The sequence below is a fragment of the Microcaecilia unicolor genome, chromosome 1 (genome assembly GCF_901765095.1).
Source record: "Microcaecilia unicolor chromosome 1, aMicUni1.1, whole genome shotgun sequence".
In the NCBI taxonomy this organism is placed as follows: Eukaryota; Metazoa; Chordata; class Amphibia; order Gymnophiona; family Siphonopidae; genus Microcaecilia; species Microcaecilia unicolor.
Window position 1 is genome coordinate 551,369,170 of NC_044031.1, and position 20,866 is coordinate 551,390,035.

At 41.9% G+C, this 20,866-nt stretch overlaps 1 protein-coding gene across 3 annotated transcripts in view; it reads right to left on the reverse strand.

Annotated features, from left to right (window-relative positions):
* The window catches only part of SNX31 (sorting nexin 31), a 128,163-nt gene that overhangs the window by 54,583 nt on the left and 52,714 nt on the right, over positions 1–20,866 (reverse strand). For all 3 annotated transcript variants that reach the window (XM_030217326.1, XM_030217317.1, XM_030217333.1), the window contains 3 exons: positions 19,208–19,318; positions 10,060–10,150; positions 8,102–8,189 (listed from right to left, as the gene is read on the reverse strand). In XM_030217326.1, coding sequence (XP_030073186.1) covers positions 8,102–8,189; positions 10,060–10,150; positions 19,208–19,318 — 290 coding nt within the window. The remainder of the gene's footprint in view (positions 1–8,101; positions 8,190–10,059; positions 10,151–19,207; positions 19,319–20,866) is intronic.

Consider the following 20,866-nt stretch of genomic DNA (forward strand, 5'->3'; position numbering starts at 1 on the left):
GGAATCACTATTAGAGCATCAGCTGCAACCCCAGGAGAGACAATGGTGGAAAAATAAAACTGTAGCTTTACAAAATCAATGTAAAAAGTTAAAAAAAAATACTATAATTTTCAAATGTGATTGGCAAAAAGAAATTTCTTTTCAAAAATGATTAGAGAAAGTGACAATATATCGGGTCTGTTGTTTTCTTTAGTAAAGAAACATGTTCTAGGGAAAATAATGCACCTGTGGATAGGCCAGCCATAAAAGTGCGAGGTCAACATTTTGAAACCAAGGTCCTGAATTTACATACTTCTTGCTTAAAGGGGGCTAATAAAGTAGAGCCAGAAGTAAAACTTCCAGTATCAAAGCAAGCTAATTTCAAACTTGTTCTTTAATCTCTTTAGAGAAATTAGTTCAATGGGTTAAGCAACCATGTGTAAAGCTAGATCCCATCCCAATATTATGGGTTCAGATAACTTGACATTGTCTAACACCACTATTAATGGTGATGATTAATAATAGTCTATAGGGAAGCTTGGTGCCTTCCAGATGGAAATGCGCTGGTGTCCACCCCATTTTAAAGGCCCTTTCCTTAGACCCACATAAATGTTCAGAACTATAGGCCTATTTCTAATCTGTGCCTTCCAACTAAGCTGATCAAGCAGGTCATCTTTAAATAAGTGAGTGATTTTGTAGAAAATGCAAATATACAACATCCAATACAATCAGGTTTTAGGACAGGCCATAGCACAGAAACAATTTTAACAGCAGTAGCTAGTGAAATGTGGGAATTACTAGATAATGGTCAGCTTGTCCTAGCAGTGTCCCCAGATCTGGCAGCAGCCTTTGATCTAGTGGATCACAATCTATTTATTCAGCGATTGCAATCTACAGGTATCACGGGGTCCAGCTAGGGTGCCACAAGGTTCAGCATTCAACATCTTCCTAAGCCCGTTGATAACCTTGACACAGGAACATGGACTAAATGTGTATTGTTGTGCAGACAATGTCCTTATTCTTGCAAAGATTTCACTTGATACCATGGACTTATCACACCTTCTGGTTACAGCAACATCAGCTTGTTTTAAATATAAGACCATGGCCTGTTGGATATCGGTAAACAATGTTTGTTCAACTGTGATACCTATTTTGTTTGGTAAACCCATTCCACCGGTCAGTAGTTTTAAATACCTGGGGGTGGTAATTGACTACTCCTTATCTTTTGTGGATCAAATATCCTCTGTCACTAAAAAGGGGTTTTATTACCCGAAACAGCTACAATCAATTAAAGGATACTTGAATCAGCATTGCAGACATTACTGCATGCTCTGTTTACCTCAAGGTTGGACTATAGTAGCATAGTATATTCAGATCTATCAAACTGTCAGATTAGGCGACTGCAAAACACAAAAAGTAGACTCCTTGGAAATGCCCCATTTGATCATGTGACCCCCCCCCCCCCCCCCCCCCCCCGTTTGTAAAGCATCATTGGTTGCCAGTATTTTTTAGCAGCAGATTTAAGATTCCCTGCATAGCACATAAATCGCTATGTGAACAGCAACCTATATTTAAGTAGGTGTAGATTTTTGTGTGTGCCCTTGGGATGCCTTAGATAAGTGGTCCCAAACCTGCTCGTGGAGGCACCCCAGCTAATCAGGTTTTCAGGATATCCACAATGAATATTGTGCAGGTGGATGCAGCGCATGCAAATCTCTCTCAGGAATATTCATTGTGGATATCCTGAAAACCTGATTAGCTGGGGTGCCTCCAGGAGCAGGTTTGGGAACCACTGCCTTAGATCTATGCAGGACTATATAATGTCAGTGACTTATTTTTCTAAGGCGCATTGGGCAGTCACAAGGGAGGGGGCATTCTTTTGGTTGGCACCAACATTATGGAATGACCCATCTAAACTAAATTGTGCAGAAGCCAATTATAAGAGATTCAAGATTTTATTGAAGACTCGTGTCTTTAATCTTGCTTTTAGTCAGCAGCTTACGATGTAGAGAAGACTGTAATTTCCTGAATGTAGTCTTGGGGAGTGTGTGCTAGGTCTGTTTTATTATTATTATTTTTTTTTAATATGAATATACATATATTCAACAATGAACATGTACTCAATAAGAACAAAGTGATATCATCGATCATCAAATGTTTAACATTTTCTCCCCCCCAACCTTCTATTTGTATGTTTGAGTCCAGCAATTTGTTATTGAGAGCCGTACCAATGCTCACGTGACCCAAGAAAAAAACTTAACATTAGTTATACAAGCGCTTGCCTCAATTTCAAACGCTCTATTATCCAACTTCCCTTTCTACCCTCCCTTTTTTTAATTCTATGTTTTATTGATGATGATTCGAATAAACACATGTAACATTTCCCCATTAACATTTCGAAATGAATTTCTACATATATCATTCTCGAGATACATTCTTTCATCTTTCTTTTACCATATCCCCTCCCCCCACCTCTTATATTCATATTTCGATATTGTAGTGAATACACCCTCCCCTCCTCCTAAGAAGACGCTGCCTACCCCCTCTTTTAAATTCCAGATATTACACGATGTCAGACCTACTTTGTATATGATTGATCAATAGACTGCGAGTCCGATGATGAAGGGATTGTATATATGGTTCCCAAATTGCCCAAAATTCCTTTATCCGCCGTAGCGATCCTCTACTATCTTTCGCATCCCATTGGGCCAAAACATGCAGACCATTTCGCCAGCTCCAATAAGATGGAGCTTCAGATTGGATTTTTATGGAGTTCTTTTTCTTGCTTGACATTTTAGATTTTATTTTATTTTGTAAACTGTTCTGATCTGGTAAAGGTGAGCAATATATCACATTTTTAAACAAACATATATAAGCGAAGGAAATAAAAGGCTTGCAAGTAGGTGAAAGACTGAGACCAAGGATTGTGTGTGTGGGGGGGGGGGGGGGGTGGAGGGGAGAAGGGAATAAAATCTAGCTACAGATAGGTAAGAAAATAAAGCAGATTAGTGAACTGGAGAAAAAAATGAGATACAACAATCAGGCAGAGTTAGATATAAGAGAAGAAAGAAAGAAAAGAAAACTGACAGTGAATAGCAGAAAATGGAAAATAGAGTCTGGAAAAGGACTTAGAAGAAAACTGACTAGAGGATGTAGTAAAGAGACCAGGACCAACCCAAAGTGGAAAAACAAAATGCTCAGACAACAAAAGAAAGAAAATATTTTTGCTTGTTAATATTTAGACAAATTATGCGTGTCAGCTTTGAAAATGTGGATTTCTCTTATTTTGTTTGGATCAGGAAGAAATGTCTCTTTTTTCCCCCCCTAGTGTTCTGCTGCTCAGTGTGTTTTTTGTGTGGATTTATTTCATTTTTTTCCCTAGGTATTTGTTTCTAATCTGCAGTCTCTTAGGGTCTCTTTCACCCAGTATTGTAAATGCCGACAATGCTCCGTAGGAACCGCTAGCGCAGCTTGATAAAAGAGGCCCTTAGTTTTTTTACTAGGTGATGATCTATGTTTTCCTTTTGTAACCTCAGAGGAGGATTCTTTTAACAAGCAGATTCTGTGTTCGGTTGTTCTCTTTTTCCAACTGGAGGCATAGTAGTCTTCTAGAATATTTACAGTGATGACTTTTCATAGGTAGGGTTAGCACAGTTTGAGTGTGTTTTAGATTTAGCTCATGCCATTCTCAGTTGTAGCTCAATGCGAGTTATATTCCGGTACAGTAGGTATTTCCCTGTCCCTGGAGGGCTTACAATCGAAGTTTGTACCTAAGACAGTGGATGGTTAAGTGACTTATCCAAGGTTTGAAGGAGTGGCAGTTGGATTTGAACTGTGATGTCTGCTGATCTAACCATTAGGTACAGCTAATACATATTCCAACCATGTTTGGTAACTCAATAATAAAACTAAAGGGCAGTACAACTATGTGTATTCATTGTAAATCTGCCTAGGACATAGGATAGAGCAGTATACAAATCTTGGGAATAAAATAAGTAAGCTTGGTGGTCATTTGGCAACCTACCAAAAACATGGATAAGCAAATCATTTTATTGTTGCCATTAACACACAGGATTTCTGTTGGTGCTTGAATATGTTCAGTGTGCATATTACCATTAGTAGCAGAGATATGGGGTGGGGAGGGAAAACAGCTGGTGCATTTGCACCAGAGCAACAATGAAGTGGTCCTTGCCTATTGTATTCAAAAAGTACCCTCACTGGTCCTTTACTGCTGACACAGGTGTCACTCTATGGATTTAAATGACCTGCTACATCCCATTCCATCCCACCTCAGCTCCACCTCACTTTAGCCTCTTCAAAAATCTGAAGTCACTGACCACCTAATACCTATACAGATTTTAACCCCCCCTTCTTTCTTGGCCCTTCAGCCTCGCACTGGAGCCTGTTTTACAAAAGTCTGCTCCCTCTGACATCAAAACCTGGCTATGCTTCTGGGCCTGAGCTTCTGGCAAAAATCAGTGGACCACAAAAGCTCCTGCAAAATCTCCAAACACACTTCAAAGTCTAGAAGGGTGTCAAAAAAAAATCATAAATGATTATTACTAACAAAAACAAACAAACAAAAAAAACTAGAACCTCCAAGTCCTCTTTATTACAAAGTCACAGTAATCACCCCAATAGCCGCCAGTTTTAATGTAAAAAAAAAAAAAAGACACCTATTATACAGTGCTAATGGACAAAGACATTCCCCTGGATTCTATACAGAGATCCGCGCTGAAATCCAACCAGATTCTATAACAGCGCTCGCAATGTAATTGGCTTAACAAGCTAATTAATGTTGATAACAGAACTTAACAAGCAATAATGAGCACTAAGTGGCAATAATTAGAATTTACACACACAAGTTGCTAAGCATATTCTGTAATGTATTACGCCTAACTTCTAATGCCCTAGACAAAAGGAGGAATGGTTATGGGCGGGAAAATGGGCATTTTGTGGGTGTTCTGAAAATTCCATGCATAGTTACAGAATATGGCCCTCTGCGCCTAAATCTTTGCGCCGGGATTTATGCTACGCATTTGTTGGTGTAAATGGATGCACATAGGCAATGATTTGTAGTGCCTAAATCTAAGCATATTCTATATACCATGCCTAAATCTAGGCGTGGCTTACAGCAAAACACTTAGGCGGAAATGTTTTCCGCATGGATTTTTTTTTTTTTTTTTTTTTTTTAGGCGCCATATATAGAATCCCCCCCCAACTATTATTTTAGAAACATATCCACATGTAAACACCAATTTCAGAAAGTTGTTATTCACACATGGATATCTATACCATGCAGAGATTGAGAGGGATGTGCTTTGAAAGGGGCCTGGGTAGGGAAAAAAGTATGTACATGTTAATTCCCTTTGTAAAATGGAGAATACATGTAGAGGGAAAAATTTCCAAGTCAGGTTTTTCACCAGCTAAAAGGTATACATAGGTTTTTAAAGAAATGCTTATTCTGGCCAGGGCTTTACATGATAAATTAAGGGGGTCTTAAGTGCGCTTGAGTTTTTAGCTCACTCTAAAAATCAGCTGGCGCTAAACACCGAGATGCTCACTACATTTTAATGGGTGTCGCAGCATTTAGCACCAGCGCAAACAAAACAAAAAAACTCTAGCGCACCTTAATAAAAGGCCCCCTAAGGGATTTATTCCCTTTAATCCCATGTAGTATATTTCTGCCTCCTAAAATTAAACTAAATTAAAACCTGTGGCTTCACTACTTAGTTGGCAGCACGTGCACCTGTACATTTGTAAAATACACCAGCTATAAGTGGGAGTGGCGCATAAGGAAATGCTGACACCTCCATGTGGAAGCTGCTGCACCTGTGCCATTCAAATTTTCAATATGTATATTCATAAAATGGCTCCTCTCATTGCAAGTGCTGGAAAAACATGTGCATTCCTGTAGGTACAATTATTATTATTTTTACAGGCACAGTGTTGGTAAACCCTTTTCTAACCACCACCAGAATGGAGCACCTCTGGCCCTGATCTCTCAAGTTCAGGTCCCAGTATGGCAAAGTTGCCAAAATGGACCTCTGCATCAATTCAAAACAGAGATGCTAGACCAAGGGTGGGCAACCACAGTCCTTAAGGGTCACAACCCAGTCAGGTTTTCAAGATTTCCACAATGAATATGCACGAGATTGATTTGCATAAAGTGGAACCAGTACATGCAAATCAATCTCATGCATATCCACTATGGAAATCTTGATAACCCAACGGGGTTGTGGCTCTTGAGGGCTATGGCTGCCCACCTGTGTGTTAGTCCCTCATTTCCAAGTTCTATTCTGCATGCTTTCCAGTCTCACCCACATGAACACATAAGCATCCCTCAATGGGCTTAAATGCACTTCTTAAACACACTTTTTCAAGGGTGGTTTTATGTTTATCATCAGACTCTCAGCTTCTTCCTCTATGCCCACAGCCCAACAAACTTGTAGTAAGAGCAGGTTTTTTCACAGCATTCATATATCCAATTAGGAAGCCAATGCAAAAATCCACATTCATTCATATTCTCTCTCTCTATATCTATATATCTATATATATATATATATAATCATTTCTGGCTTGCTAGGACTGTTGAGTATTAAGCTTCTAGTTGTAAGAGAAGCATAGTACAAAACCAATTACTTTACTTACAGATCTTAAAATCACAAAATGAAAGATTCTAACTACCTGAACCCAAGAATATACAGTTACCACGAACATCTGCCGAGAGGAAATCTAAGATTGGTTTCCTAAGACAATCAGAGCATGGCTGATTAAAGCTGATAAGTGAGCTGGATAAGCAAATTCAGCCTGTGAGGGATCTTTTCCCCTGCTATGATCAGATACAGTTCATATTCCTCTTCCCTAAATACTTCAAAGGCAGTAGTGGAGGAGTAGCCTAGTGGTTGGTGCAGTGGCCTGAGAACCAGGGGAATTGGGCTCAATACCCACTGCAGCTCTTTGTGACTCTGGGCAAGTCACTTAACTCTCCCATCACCCCAGGTACAAAGTAAGCACCTGTATATAAAATATAAACCGTTTTGATTGGTGGTGATTAATTGATTGATTGACTGTGTGTCTGCAGTTACATATGCCTTGCATATAAATGTGTCAAAAGTGTGCCACTTATGCTCGCAGGTGCTCTAAGTGCTATACTATCAGGGCACACATAATGGCATAGTACACAATTGCAAGGGAGCATACACATGGATGGACCAGTGGCGTAGCTACATGGGGCCACGGAGGCCTGGGCCCCTGTAGATTTGGCCCTGGACCTCTCTGCCGACGACCCTCTTGACCCCCCATCCTGCTGCCAACCCGCCGCAGTGGGCTACCTTTGCTGGCGGGGGACCCCAATCCCCGCCAGCCGAGGTCCTCTTCTTCCCACGAAGGCTTCGTTCTGTTTCTGACGTCCTACACGTGCAGGACGTCAGAAACAGAATGAAACCTTCGTGGGAAGAAGAGGACCTCGGCTGGCGGGGATTGAGGTCCCCCGCCAGCAAAGGTAGCCCACGGCGATGGTGGGGGAGGGTTGGTGATGGGAGGGGGGGTCGAGAGGGTCGTCGGCGCGAGGGGGGTCTAGAGGGTCATTGGCAGGGGGTCGTCAAAGTTGTTGGTGGTGGTGGTGGCGGGGGGGGGGGGGGGTCGGCAATGGCGGGGGGGGAGGCTAAAATGTGCCCCCTCACCTTGGGCTCTGGACCCCCCTCCCGCCAAAGTCTGGCTATGCCCCTGGGATGGACCATGGGCAGGTCATGGGTGTGACCTCCAATTACATGTGCAACTTATAGAATACTATAAGTTGTACACACTGATTGCAACATTTAGGCATGTCTATTTATGCCAATGTTGGTTTATGCTAGTATTCTATAACCATATCTTGGAGCCCAAATGCAATTACAGATCAGGTGCTCGCCACACTGCACTGGGGCCCCTACATCTAGGTGTCCCTTTATGGAACTGCCCAGGTCATTTCTTGGCATGCTACATAGTCTTCAGTGGAAGACTGGTGCAGCAAACTAAGCATGGCACCGCCTACTCTACTGGGGGTTTTCCATTCTACTGCTGCGGCCTACTGATCCTGACAAAATACGTTGTAATCTTCCATTGCTGTCTACTGGCTCACCACTTTCTGATCCCGATCTTGCACTGCTCAGCTTTCATACTCCAGAGAGTCACGTATGGGAGCTCAAAGTCTACCATTCTTTTCAATACTGCAAAAAAAAAAAAAAGTAAAAAGAAAGAACGGGTGACATTTATGCTTAATGGGTGGGTGAAAGGGAGATGGGGAAGGATCTAAAAAAATGGATTTAGATCCTCCCACATAGTGGTGGCCCTACCATTAGGACAACTAAAACAGGGGCCTCAGGTAGCACTCTCCATGGAGTGGCATCTCTCCTTTCTCTCTTCAACCCTCTTCCCCACATTTACTTCTTTTTTTTCCCCCAAAAGGCAGCAATTCCCATAGGCTGCCCTGCCGCCAGCACCAACCTCTTCTCCCCAGGGGCGTAGCCAGACCTCCCAGTGGGAGAAGGCCAGAGCCCGAGATTGGGGGCACATTTTAGTCTGCCACCCCATCACCGCCCCGCTGCTCCCTCCCCTACCGCCTCGCCGCACCCCACAGCAGCAAATACCTTGGCTGGTGGGGGTCCCAACCCCCACTAGCAGAAGCCTTCTCCAGCACCGCCGTGTTCCCTGCCCTGCTCTCTCTCTTCCTCCTCATGTCCTGCACATTCCTTTAAGTGAAACTGAACATGCTCAATTTCACTAAAAGGAGTGTGCAGGATGTGAGGAGGAAGAGAGAGCAGGGCAGGGAACGCGGCAGCGCCGGAGATCATTGCTGGACAAGGCTTCAGCTGGCGGGGGTTGGGGACCCCCACCAGCAAAACCAGGGGCCCAGACAAATTTTTTGGGGTCTAGGTCCCCATGGCCCCACCTAGCTATGCCACTGCTTCTCCCTACTGTGGCCCACCTCTTGACGTAACCTGTTTCCTCAGAGGCAGGATGCAGTACAGCAAAGAGGCCACTTCCGGCAGCAGGGCAGCCTATGGGAAATGCTGCCACTGCCGCCTTTTCGAAGAGAAAAAAAAGAAAGTAAACACAGGGAAGAGGGCTGAGGAGGGAAGGAGGAAGATGCTAGACCATGGCTGGGCGGGATGGCATCTCATCCCTGCCTCAGGCAGCAGATTGCCTTGGGTCGCCCCTGCTCCCTCAATTTAACTTTCAAGAAATAAAGTACTTTTAACAACTGCTTCAACTTAGTAACTTACCAGCACTTGAAAAGCTTTCATACCCTTTGTTCCCTTATAAAATTATTTTGTCCTGTCTCAGATAATTGTATTTATTCAAATGTAAATAAATCATACCAACATGTCATACTATATAATACACCAAAATGGAGCACCTTATACTATGTAATCAATGTAATAAAGAAAGGTATCATAAGAACATAAGTGTTGCCACACTGGGGCAGTCTGAAGGTCCATCAAGCCCAGTACCCTATTTCCAACAGTGGCCAATCCAGGTCACAAGTACCTGGCAAGATCCCAGAATAGTAAAACAGATTTTGTGCTGCTTGTCCTAGAAATAAGTAGTGGATTTTCCCCAAGTCCATCTTAATAATGGCTTATGGACTTTTCTTTAGAAATTTATCCAAACCTTTTTTAAACCCTGCTAAGCTAACTGCTTTTATCACGTTCTCTGGCAACAAATTCCAGAGCTTAATTACTCATTGAGTGAAGAAATATTTTCTCTTATTTGTTTTAAATTTTCTACTCAGTAGTTTCATTGTGTGTGAGTAAACAAAGCAATTCAAATCTATCTGTTCCACTCCACTCAGTATTTTATACATCTCTATCATACCTCCCCTCTCTCTTCTCTGAGCTGAAAAGCCCTAGCCACTTTAGCTTTTCCTCATAGGGAAGTCATCCGATCCCCTTTATTATTTTTGTCACCCTTCTCTGTATTTTCTAATTCCACTATATCTTTATGCACACAGTATTTAGGTGCTGTCACACCATTGTGTGGTACAAAGGCTTCTGGCTACAACACATAGGAATAATCTGGAAAAGGTTCTGCACTTACCAGAGAAATTCCCATTACTGCAATCCTGAATGACAAACAAGCTGAAATAACCCGTTAGTTGTCTGGGTATTTCCAGTTTGTAGGATAAAACCTGAAAGAAAAAAAAATATCAATGCGTAAGCATAAATTAGGGTTTTGACAGCGTCAATGTACTTGCAGTTGAAATAACCTTGAATTACTGTTCTACAGCTGCAGTTATGCCTTTTATATTCCGCTACCAAGAAGACTAGAATGTGTATCTAGGAACTTACAGATTAACAGCAAACAATATTTTCGAAACAGGACAGCTTTGATAACTTTTAGCATAGCTAGGTAAAAATCTTATCTCACTAGGTAGAGTAGACCAAGCACTAGCAGCTTAATAACAAAATAGAGGAAAAAGCTTTCACAGAATTTGGAAAGGATAAAATCATAGAATTGTGTGTTAAGTGATATTGGGTGACTGCTGGCCCACAAATATATATACAGAAGCAAATACTTTGACACTGTGCCATAGGATCTAGAGATGTAATCAAAGACAATAGATACTAGGGGGTCCCTTTTACAAAGTGTGCCGAAAAGTGGCCTGTGCTGGTGTAGACACGTGTATTGGATGCACGCAGGTCCATTTTTCAGCGCACCTGCAAAAAAAAGGCCTTTTTGGGGAGGCCAAAAATGGACATGCGGCAAAATGAAAATTGGTGTGTGTCCATTTTGAGCTGAAGACCTTACTGCCACCCATTCACTTAGACTCAAGGTCTCATGCGTTAACCAAATGAAATTACCACCCGGATACTGCGTTCTGAATTGGACCGCATAGGCGCCTACACGGCTCAGTAGAAGGGCCCCTAGATTAAAAAAAGGTTGATAATAGACAGAATATAATAGGGGGTGTGCAGTCAAAATATTTTCACTCCATTTAGTTTCCCTCATTGCTTACTGGAATTTTCATTTTTGGGGCAATATTGAAGCAGCACACATTCTTCACAAACAGGGAGAGCTATCAGGAAAAGAACGTGCGTTCACTCTTTGCGAAGAGTGTTCTGTTGGGTATAGTGCACTCTATCTGAACAATGTGCAATATTTACAACAGGAAAAGTCTGAATATTAGGTTATTTCCTGTCGTTTCAGGAAAAACACAACATGGGAAATGCCGTTTTAAACAAATGCACATCCCTTCATATTTAACAGGCATCAATCGACACTAGGAATTGTATATTTTTAAAAATGCTGCTGCTAACTTTAAAGCTAACTACATAAATCCTACTTAACATCTGGGGCTGGACAACATAAGGACCAGACATCTTGATTCCAAACCAATGATTTACTACTACTACTACTTAGCATTTCTAAGCGCTGCCAGGGTTACGCAGCGCTGTACAAGTTTAAACACGGGGAGGGCCAGTCCCTGCTCAAGAGAGCTTACAATCTAACGGTAACAGACTACGTAGTCAGTGTAGGTAACAGGAATGGGGAAGGTGGTTAGGCGTCAAAAGCAAGGTAGAAGAGATGGGCCTTGAGTAAGGACTTGAAGATGAGCAGGGAGGGCGCATGGCGTATGGGCTCAGGAAGTCTGTTCCAGGCATAAGGTGCTGCGAGGCAGAAGGGGCGGAGTCTGCAGTTAGCGGTGGTGGAGAAGGGTACAGATAGGAGTGATTTGTCCTGAGAGCGGAGGTTACGGGAGGGAACATACGGGGAGAGGAGGGTAGAGAGGTAATGGGGGGGCAGCAGATTGAGTGCACTTGAAGGTCAATAGGAGAAGCTTGAACTGTATACGGTAGTGGATTGGGAGCCAGTGAAGCGACTTGAGGAGAGGGGTGATATGAGAGTATCGGTTCACGCGGTAGATAAGACGTGCGGCGGAATTTTGGACATATTGAAGGGGGGATAGGTGGCTAAGCGAGAGGCCAGCGAGGAGAAGGTTGCAATAGTCAAGACGAGAGGTAATGAGTGAGTGGACGAGGGTTTGGGTGGTCTGTTCAGAGAGGAATGGGTGAATTTTGCTAATATTATAGAGGAAGAAGCGACAGGTCTTAGCTGTCTGCTGGATATGGGCAGAGAAGGAGAGGGAGGAATCGAAGAGGACTCCGAGATTGCGTGCTGAAGAGACGGGGAGGATGAGGGTGTTGTCAACAGAGACGGAAAGTGGGGGAAGAGGAGATTTAAAAAGTGAGAGATCAGCAGGCATTCCAGGGGTAGGCCAAGCAGATCAGAGAGAAATGACAAGACAATAAGACATGAAGCAGGAGAGGGCCACAGATGGAACCACAAGGCGGAGCCAAAGATAAAAGAATGACCCGACACCGCCCATGTTTTGGCAAATGCTTGTTTGTTGCATGACACAGGAAGCTCTGCTCTGTTTGCTACCTACATGCAGCTTGTTTGCAACTAGTGCCCTCGTTTGTTGTAAATTGAAGACTTTTTGTGATGACTAACCCCTGACGCAGACATTTGCCGAAACATGGACCATGTTCAGTCATTGGATAAAGTTGTTTCTTTTGTATTTGGCTCCGCCTTATGGTTCCATCTATGGCCCTATACACTTCTTCTGAATATGGTGCCATCTGAATAAATATCTGCTTAAATAGGATCACGCATTTAAGTTTAGGATTGCATATTGAGCAGTGCAGCTTACACAGACCAGCTGAAAATCCAGCATAATCAGCTTGTAGTTGTCTTTAGTGGATATCTCTGGGAATCTGTCCAGCTTATTGAGCAGTGAATTTTCTATTGCTTCTGGGCTTCCATAGTATTCTTCGAGTCTTTCTCACATCTCTTAATACTTTAGTAGGGTCATTCAGATATGAATGTTTCAATTCCTCTACATGTGTTTTCTTACTTTTCTTGGCTCAGAATTCACTTCCATGAGGACTTGTTGAAATTTTACAATTGTTCAGCACGATCTGCTTTTGGTTTGTGTCGGAATCCTCCCTATGATGTGAAATTTGAACTGAGCAATTTGGATTCGCTTCTTTCCCTGCACACTCTCTAGGGCTCTAAAATCGCTGCAGTTTCGCTGACTGAACTCACAGCTGTTTGTCACTCCTGCTTCCATAGCGGGGAGCAGTTGGTGACATCAGCAGGAGGTGGCCATAGTAACCAGCCCACCTCTGAGACGTCTTGCTGAAGGGGCACGTCCCTTTGTCAGCGTTCGGAGGCCTCTCATCATTATTATTTCTCTATATTCTCACCCTTTAGGTCCGTTATCATTATTCTAGCTGAATAATAAGATCACAAGTGCCTCTTGTTTTGTTTTCAAAATGCTTATCACATATTTGATTTCGCACAGACATTGAGTGCTTGTTTAAAAGTATTCCTTAAAAAATGCTAAAAAGAGTCCTGTTATATTTGTTTAATTTCTTTTCTCATTCTAGAGACACTTAATTCATTCTACTAATGGGTTTGATTCCTATTTTGCTAGCCCAGCGATATCTTCTACAAGATATTATCATCCTTATTGGTTACCAACTTATCACCAAAGGAATCCCTCTGGTTTTGTTCCTAATTCTTTGAATCACAACGATCTGAACATTCTACTAAACATACTAAAAAAAAGACCCAAAACCTTTTGTAATAAATGCCACATGATTAAAGTCCCACTGTCAAGCAACTTTACTTGTTCTCATTTTTCTCTGCCTGTAGGTTATGTCAATGCTTGATCGGTTAACAAAGCTATAATTATTAAAAACTGGATAACTGATGCTCAATTTGATTTTGTTATAATCTCTGAAACTAGTCTACATGCAGATGATCCTATTATTCTCGATGTATTCATTCCCACTTATTCTTTTCTTCATTTCTCTAGAGCTATAAAAAGGGGAGGTGGTTTAGCTATTATCTATAAACCTTTATTTCAAGTAAAAATGATCTCTGAATTCCAATCTCCTAATCTGGAAATTGCTACTTGTTCTGTATCTTGTGATTCTTTCTTGCAATTCTTTATTTAAACCTATCTGCCTTCTAATGTTATCTCATGCTCCTATTTGTTGGAACTTAGTTGAGGCTGATCTTACCAAATTCATCTCCAAGGCATATATTAATAATGATATCATTATGGTTGGAAATGTTAATTTACATCTTGAAAACCTTACCAACTGATACACCAAGAATTTCCTAGAATTCCTTAATGTTTGGCCATTCTTGCTTTTCAACGGAATGTCCTCTCATGTTAAAGCTCATCAATTAGATATATTAGCAATGAAATTTATAGATTCAACTACTTTTTTCATCTCAGATTTTCATTGGACCCCAATACCTTGGTCAGATCACAGTAGCCTCTTTTTTAAATTGCACTGGGAGGAAATTAACTGTCATACCAAATCCTGAAATATGTTACATTCCTTTAAAACTAGAGGTAAAATTGACATTTAAATTTCTGGTCCAATGAGTCATTCAGCGCGTTATTTACCTTAAACCATTACCTGAATTTCATTCAACAATGGAATGATACTTGTAAAGCAATCCTTGAAGTTATTGCACCTGTGACTGTCAAATCTGGTCCTAAAAGATTATCTCCTTGGTTCAATGATGATCTTTTACAAATGAAACGTAAATGCAGGAGACAGGAGAGAATTTGAGCGAAGGATAAATCCACTGAACAATGGATCGCTTAGAAAAAAAACTTTTGAAAATTTACTAAAGGTATGATCTCCAAAGTGAAACCCCCTACTGTTCCTAATTCATCTGTGATACAGTAGTCAACCTTAGGAAACTTTACTCATTAGTTAATAGTTTATTGGACACAACTAATAACCAGTTCAATTGATCCCACACCTAGTGCTGACCACTTGGCTACTTATTTTAAACAAAAAATAGCTAAAATCAGACTAGAACTTAACAATACTCCTTCATCTATATATTTCCTCTATTTACATGCTCCTTTTACTGCCTCATTCTCAAGCACTACAATCAAGTTGATCACACATTACGCAAATTCACACTGTCTGCTTGATAATGTGCCCCACTTATCTCCTCAAGTCAGCTCCTGATTTATTCATTTGTACTCATATCTTACTTTGATGTTGTCTCAAGATTTCTTTCCCTCTGACAATGGCAATATTATTATAACTTCTATACCTAAAAATAACCAAACTAGCCTAAGTTTAGTTTCCAACTATAGACCAGTAGCCTCAATTCCTCTTCTTGATATAGTAGTGGAAGGACTTGTCCTGAAATGGTTTTCTGGCTTAAGATCTAGGTCGTATCAAGTCAAACACTCAGGTGTACTTTCTTCCACTTGGTCTCCTGGCTGTGGGGTCCCTCAAGGTTCCCCTCTTCCCCCCGTCTTGTTTAACATTATGATGATCTCTCTTGGACATTACTTAGAAAAACATGGTCTTTTGACATACATACATGCTGATGATGTCACCATTTATATCCCATTTTCTAAGGAATTACTTGACATAACTCACATGATTAGTCTAGGGATAAAACTTATGGAATCATGGACTTCTAATTTCAAAACTAAAACTTAACATGGATACAACTAACCCTCACCATCCTATGAATATTTGTGACTTTACTATTAAGAACAAAACATATTCCCTTGAGCTATCAAGGAAAATCTTGGGAGTCACAACAGATCTTTCCTCACCCTTGAAAATCAAGTTTCTAAGTTGACTTCAAGTGTCTTTCACTCACTTTGGAAGCTAAAGAGATTGAGGCCATTTTTTTCTAAATCTGTCTTTCATACTTTGGTTCGATCTCTTGTTCTCACCAGATTTGGCTACTGCAATCCCATCTATGCTGAATTTAAAGGTGGTCTTCTCAAAAAATTACAAACAACTGAAAATGCTGATGCTCATCTTATATGTAAATCTCCTTGCTTCGTCAAAGCCACTCCTCTTTTATATGAACTACATTGGTTACCAATAAGAGATAGAATATCTTTCAAATTATGCGTTCTCATTCACCAAATCCTGTTGAATAATCTTATTGAATCACCCCCTCATAATGCTGTTTCATCATCTACAGAATATCTCATCTTACATTCTCCTATCTGTATGAATATAATACATAAAACAATTCACTCCTATTAAGGCACCAAAATTTGGAATTCTTTTCCTAAATCAATCAAGTTTACAGATGATTATCTAACTTTTAGAAGTCTTCTAAAAACACATTTCTTCAGTAGATGAAAGCAGTTCAGAGATGGGGTGCTGGGTATGTGCAATATCTTGAGAGAAAGAATGAACAAGGTGAAAAGAGTTTTCTTCAAGGGAACAGAAGGACAAATGCTGTCCACAGCAAGATGGAGAATGTGTCTCGTAGATACAGGGAGGTCAAGAAATGCCCCACACAAACCCAGGGAGGGGGGGGGGGGGGGTAAAGGGGCCAATAGGGACAGAACCTGCCACTAGGTAGCAGAAGTGGTCCCAGAGAGCAGCCCTCAATTGCACAGAAAGGTCATATCCTAGCTAAACCATCAGGACAGAGACAGTAGAAATAGTCAGGAAATGACAGTAGGTAAACAAAGGAATCAAGCTCAGTAGAGAAAGGGAGGAGGACTTTGTAAGAGAATAGGCCACTAACAGGGATGGACGACTACATTACACATAATGCATAGGGTTACCATATGGCTCCAGAAAAAGGAGGACGGATTGAGCCAGCTGGGTTTTACTTCCATTGCTTTCCATTGAAAGCAATGGAAGTAAAACCCGGTTGGCGCAATTGCTTTCCATTGAAAGCAATGGAAGTAAAACCCGGCTGATTCAATCCGTCCTTCTTTTTCTGGAGCCATATGGTAACCCTAATAATGCATTGCTCATATGTTTGCAGAGAGTGATGGCAGCCATAAATCCTAGAAGCGAGAACAGTAAAGGAATCAAAACACATTTTCGAGCTACATTATAAAACTGGTGGAAGTCTGCCTGGGGGGCAGAACAGGAATGTCCTAGCGACCCCGCTTGTGCAGCATTGGATCGACTGTAATCATAAACTGGAGAACTTGCACTTTCTAGTTTTGGAAGTGCCAGTATTGAAACGTGGAGGCAATCTGGCACGTTGTGGAGACTTGAGCAAAAATGGATATATTTACGGGACACAGTGGAACCTACTACTACTACTTAACATTTCTAAAGCGCTACTAGGGTTACGCAGTGCTGTACAATTTAACAAATAAGGACGGTCCCTGCTCAGAAGAGCTTACAATCTAAAGGACGAAATGTCAAGTTGGGGTAGACAAGATTTCCTGAGTAGAGGTGTTGTGATTAGATGCCGAAGGCGACATTGAAGAGGTGGGCTTTGAGCAATGATTTGAAGATGGGTAGGGAGGGGGCCTGGCGTATGGGCTCAGGGAGTTTGTTTTTGCTTTTTTGTAATCCAATCTCGGGGCTTATCCAGCCTTCCTATTGGTCACAGCTGTTACTGGCATTGGAGTGGTCATGTGGTCTCTTCTGTATTTAAATAAGACCGGGTCCACTCTTGACTTCACCATGGTTGTTTGTTTCTAAATGAAGAAGAACTATGCATAAGGTACCAAATGTCTGCCCATCTATATTTTGTCAATAGATATAGGTTTACAAGTGTTAATACTGTTTTACTTTTCAGAATGATTTATACATCAAACAGTTTGATTTCATTGATTACATGGGTTCCTTGAAACAGCTGCTGCGAAACATGGTCAATATCGGGACCCATTAAGGAAGCATAGCACGCAAAGATTAATTTTTGTATTTATCGTTTTTTTACACAATTACACTTTTGGATTGTGGCACAGGGTATGTCACGAATATGAATGTGCAATGATTTTATGATGATTTAATGGACAATTGACCTGTTTGATCTGTGATGATCTAGTATAAGTTATGAGCACATTTCACCAAATCTCTATGTGAACTAATTTTCTGCGGGATTTATTTTCATTTGTTTAGTACTATCACACCGGCGGACCTTCAACCAAATACAGAACAAGTGATCAAAAATTAGAAATAAAATTATGTAGACAAAATTTGAACTGGTAACTCCAAGATTCAGCATGTATTACAACACTGAAGAAATAAAAATGGGAAATGCATTTCCTTTTCTAATGAACACAATACAGACATCTGCTATGTACATTCCCAAAGCTAACATATTTCAGTTAATAAATTCAAAATAAAATGCTTTTTTTTCTACCTTTGTCTTGACATTTTATTTTTCCATCATGTTGGTTCCAGCTTCTCTCTTCTACTTTCCTGTCTGTCCTTTGCTAAATTCCCCTTCAAGCGGCTGCTATCCATTTGTCTATTTTCTTCTCTCCTGTCTTGTAAAATTTCCTCACTATACCTGTCTCTGACATCTTGATCTTTCCGTTTTGACTCTTTCATTTCTGCTTCTGTCCACTCAAAATTTCACTCACCTTTTTTATTTTTCAGCCATCAAATTTCCATCTCCTTCTTTCACCCACTAGCTTTCCCATTCCCTATCTCACTCCTACCCCAGTCTTCAATCCCCTATTCTCCATTTCCATATTTCTACCCCATGTAATTATTATCTACCTCTTATTCTTCCCCCCTTCCCCCTCCAATAACCTCTCCCTTATGGTTCCACCATTCCCATCCTGCCCAACAATTCTCCTTCTCTTTCCTTCCTCCCTCTTGTTGTACAGCATCTCTCTAGCATAGCTCTGGGGGAAGCAAACTAGGCTCTGATAGGGAGGCTCCTGCAGTCCTGTAGCTCCCTTTCTCCCTTAGCAGCGACAGTGATTCCTACATGCTGCCTGTGCCTGACCCAGGCCCTGAAGCCTTCTTTCTACTGTGTTCCATCCACGCCAAAATAGGAAGTTGTTTCGGGGGGGGGGGGGGGGGGGGGGGAGGGGGCAGGACATGGCAGAGAGGTGGTTTCTGGGTCAGCTGCAGGCAGCCTGTAGGAAACAAGACACTCAGTAAGGGAAGGAGCAGCAGGACCACGAGAGCCTTCATAGCAGAGCCCAGTTCGATTCCCCCATACCGATGCTGTCAAGCACCACTATACTGAGTGGGCCTGAGCCCTGCCCTAGACATTACCAGCCAGGCTTGCTGCAAAAGTTGAGAGCGTGGCTGGCCCTATTATTAAGCAACTTTGTGTGTGTGGGAGGGGGGGTTGTATATGGTCCTTCTTTTTAGCTTCTACTGACTTATGCAAATGAGGCCCTGCATCCCTTCACATCAACTATAGGCCACCCCTGGCTGATAGGTTAGTCTCATACTACCTCCAACACTCTTTCAACAGTGTCTGATGTTTCAATATCAATTGCAATATTTCTTCCATCTGGCAGATAAACATCCAGGCCTGCTTTTTCCGTCAGGATCCTAAATGTGTCCTGTGAAAAGCAAAAAGCATCAAGTTACATGTGTTACTCTTGCAGATAGCATCAAGATGCACCATATGGCTGTTTTCTTTCCTTCTCTACATTTTTGAGATCTCAGGGCACAGCGAGTTTTCAGTGCCATCCCTGTTCTTTTCTCCCACAAAATGAGGTGCAGAATCCTCTCAGGGGCCCATGCAGAAATCTATTGCAAATGAAAGCCCAAGTAGGAAAAGCAGAAACACCTAGCTGTATCCAGGCAACAGGCTGGGAGGTTTTGGGGAGGGGGGGGGGGAGAACAGGACTAACGGGGTTTATATACTGATAACTTATTGCACAAGAAGAGTGAAATGAAGTTAATAAAATTAAAGAGAGGTAGGCAGGAAACCCTGTACTTTGAGGGGCATAATCAAACGCAAATGCCCATCTCTATGGGCGCCTATCTCCGAGAACGGGTACGTGAAGGGGCAAGACAAACCGTATTTTCGAAAAAAATGGGCGTCCATCTTTTTTCCGATAACACGGTTTGTGCCAGCCAAATGCATCAGATTTGTGCAGATTTCAGCTGGGCGGTTTCGGTTTTCAGCGATAATGGAAACCAAAGGCGCCCAGCTCAAAAACGACCAAATCCAAGGCATTGGGTTGTGGGAGGGGCCAGGATTCGTAGTGCACTGGTCCCCCTGACACCAACCAGGCACCCTAGGGGGCACTTGTAACAAATTAAAAAAACAAAGCAAACTACCTCTGAAGTCCATAACTCCCTTCCCTTGGGTGCTGAGCCCCCCAAATCCCCCCAAAACCCACTCCCCACAACTCTACACCATTACCATAGCATTTATGGCTGAAGGGGGGCACTTAGATGTGGGTACAGTGGGTTTTGGGGGTGGTTTGGTGCGCTCCCATTTACCACCACAAGTGTAACAGGTAGGGGGGATGGGCCTGGGTCCACCTGCCTGAAGTCCACTGCACCCACTAACAACTGCTCCAGGGACCTGCATACTGCTGTGATGGAGCTGGGTATGACATTTGAGGCTGGCATACAGGCTAGAAAAAAAAGTTTTTAAAGTTGTTTTTTTTTTTGGGTGGGAAGGGTTAGTGACCACTGGGGGAGTCAGGGATGGTCATCCCCGATTCCCTCTGGTGGTCATCTGGTCATTTAGGGCACTTTTTTGGGACTTGTTCGTGAAAAAAAAGGATTAAAAAAAGTGACCCAAATTCACGCTAAAAATGCCTGTCTTTTTTCGATTATCGGCCGAGGACGCTCATCTCTCCTCGGCCGATAAACACGCCCCAGTCCCGCCTTCACCCCGCCTCCGACATGTCCCTGTCAACTTTGGCCGTTTCCATGACAGATTGCAGTTGAAGACGCCCAAAATCGGCTTTCGATTATACCGATTTGGACGCCCACGAGAGAAAGACGCCCATCTCCCGATTTGGGTCAAAATATGGGCGTCTTTCTCTTTCGAAAATAAGCTGGTTTGTGTACTAGCAGTAAAATCTTAAATGATTCTAATATACATTGGTAACCAATGAAGGGGCTTTAAGATAGATGAAATATGGTAG